Consider the following 2500-nt stretch of genomic DNA (forward strand, 5'->3'; position numbering starts at 1 on the left):
GAGAGAATAAAGAGAGAGAATAAAGAGAGAGAATAAAGAGAGAGAATAAAGAGAGAGGGAATAAAGAGAGGGAGAATAAAGAGAGAGAGAATAGAGAGGGAATAAAGAGAGGGAATAGAGAGAGAGGGAATAAAGAGAGGGAATAAAGAGAGAGGGAATAAAGAGAGGGAATAAAGAGAGAGGGAATAAAGAGAGGGAATAAAGAGAGGGAATAAAGAGAGAGAGAATAAAGAGAGGGAATAAAGAGAGAGAGAATAAAGAGAGAGAATAAAGAGAGAGAATAAAGAGAGAGAGAATAAAGAGAGAGAATAAAGAGAGAGAGAATAAAGAGAGAGAATAAAGAGAGAGAGAATAAAGAGAGGGAATAGAGAGAGAGAATAAAGAGAGAGAGAATAAAGAGAGAGAATAAAGAGAGAGAGAATAAAGAGAGGGAATAGAGAGAGAGAATAAAGAGAGAGAATAAAGAGAGAGAGAATAAAGAGAGGGAATAGAGAGAGAGAATAAAGAGAGAGAGAATAAAGAGAGAGAATAAAGAGAGAGAGAATAAAGAGAGGGAATAGAGAGAGAGAATAAAGAGAGAGAGAATAAAGAGAGAGAATAAAGAGAGAGAGAATAAAGAGAGGGAATAGAGAGAGAGAATAAAGAGAGAGAGAATAAAGAGAGAGAATAAAGAGAGAGAATAAAGAGAGGGAATAGAGAGAGAGAATAAAGAGAGGGAATAAAGAGAGAGAATAAAGAGAGAGAGAATAAAGAGAGGGAATAAAGAGAGAGAATAAAGAGAGAGAATAAAGAGAGAGAATAAAGAGAGGGAATAAAGAGAGAGAATAAGGAGAGAGAATAAAGAGAGAGAATAAAGAGAGGGAATAAAGAGAGAGAGAATAAAGAGAGAGAATAAAGAGAGAGAATAAAGAGAGAGAATAAAGAGAGAGAGAATAAAGCTAGAGGATAAAGAGAGGGAATAAAGAGAGGGAATAGAGAGAGAGAATAAAGAGAGAGAATAAAGAGGGAATAAAGACAGAGAATAAAGAGAGAGAATAAAGAGAGAGAATAAAGAGGGAATAAAGACAGAGAATAAAGAGAGAGAATAAAGAGAGAGAATAAGGAGAGAGAATAAAGAGGGAATAAAGAGAGAGAATAAGGAGAGAGAATAAAGAGAGAGAGAATAAGGAGAGAGAATAAAGAGAGAGAGAATAAAGAGAGGGAATAAGGAGAGAGAATAAAGAGAGAGAGAATAAAGAGAGAGAGAATAAGGAGAGAGAATAAAGAGAGAGAGAATAAAGAGAGGGAATAAGGAGAGAGAATAAAGAGAGAGAGAATAAAGAGAGGGAATAAGGAGAGAGAATAGAGAGAGAGAGAATAAAGAGAGGGAATAAAGAGAGAGAATAAAGAGAGAGAATAAAGAGAGAGAGAATAAAGAGAGAGAATAAAGAGAGAGAGAATAAAGAGAGAGAGAATAAGGAGAGAGAATAAAGAGAGAGAGAATAAAGAGAGGGAATAAGGAGAGAGAATAAAGAGAGGGAATAAGGAGAGAGAATAAAGAGAGGGATGTGAAGGGATGGTGTTTATAGCTGCAGTAGCGTAAGTGAGAACAGGAACTGACTTGTTTTGCAGATGTTCAATGTTAAAAGTAACTACAAACGGATAAAAAAAGTATGACGTGTCATTCTTTAATAAATAAATATTGTAATCTTTGGTAAGTTGTTGTGGCGTAAGAGGAATAATAATAATAATAATAATAATAATAATAATAATAATCAGTTAGCAGTTTTCATCTGGAGCTCTGTTGTTGTGATGTGTTCAGGATGGTGGAGGTAAATATAACGGAAAACACCAGGTGATGACATCATCAGCCACCGTCACCATCAACGTTCTCGATGCCCAGGACTCGCCTCCTAATTTTGTTGGAACACCGTATTTCGGATACGTTTACGAAGTATCTGAGCCTGTACGTATGATGAACTTCTTCTTCTTCCACTTAAAACATTATAATGTTATATATATATATATATACATATATATACACATACATACATAATACCCAATAAAAAGATAAATCAATGTAATGTACATCCAGCTACGTTCTTTACCAGCCACTAGTGAATGTGTTCGTCTACTAGAATCTAGAACTACAAGATGGAGTCAAATTTGTCTTAAACGTAGGGTAATAATAGTAAAATTCAGTTCAACAGTAGGAATAATAAAGTGTTATGTGTAATAGTAAAGAAATCTGACCTTTATTTACCCTTCATGTGTTCAGGGCTCGGAAATATTCACAGTGTCGGCCAAAGACGGGGATCAGATCAACCCTAACCCTATTCATTACTCTATCATTAATGGTAATCAGCGTAATCATAATATACTCATTATTATTTATAATCATATTAGAATCTTAGATCTTCCTCCATTTTATTCCTGTATACACTGAGAAAATTTAACCTTGAATCAAAAATTGCATCAGTTTATTACAGCAAAACATTCATTTTTGTTTGTTTTTGTCACA

The 2500-nt window shown here is 34.4% G+C and overlaps 1 protein-coding gene across 1 annotated transcript in view; it reads left to right on the forward strand.

Moving 5' to 3' along the window:
• LOC128617399 (cadherin-related family member 1) overlaps positions 1–2500 on the forward strand; it is a 26779-nt gene that overhangs the window by 11794 nt on the left and 12485 nt on the right. The window contains exons 7-8 of the mRNA XM_053640496.1: positions 1802–1945; positions 2258–2336. Coding sequence (XP_053496471.1) covers positions 1802–1945; positions 2258–2336 — 223 coding nt within the window. The remainder of the gene's footprint in view (positions 1–1801; positions 1946–2257; positions 2337–2500) is intronic.

The sequence above is a fragment of the Ictalurus furcatus genome, chromosome 13, assembly GCF_023375685.1.
Source record: "Ictalurus furcatus strain D&B chromosome 13, Billie_1.0, whole genome shotgun sequence".
NCBI lineage: Eukaryota > Metazoa > Chordata > Actinopteri > Siluriformes > Ictaluridae > Ictalurus > Ictalurus furcatus.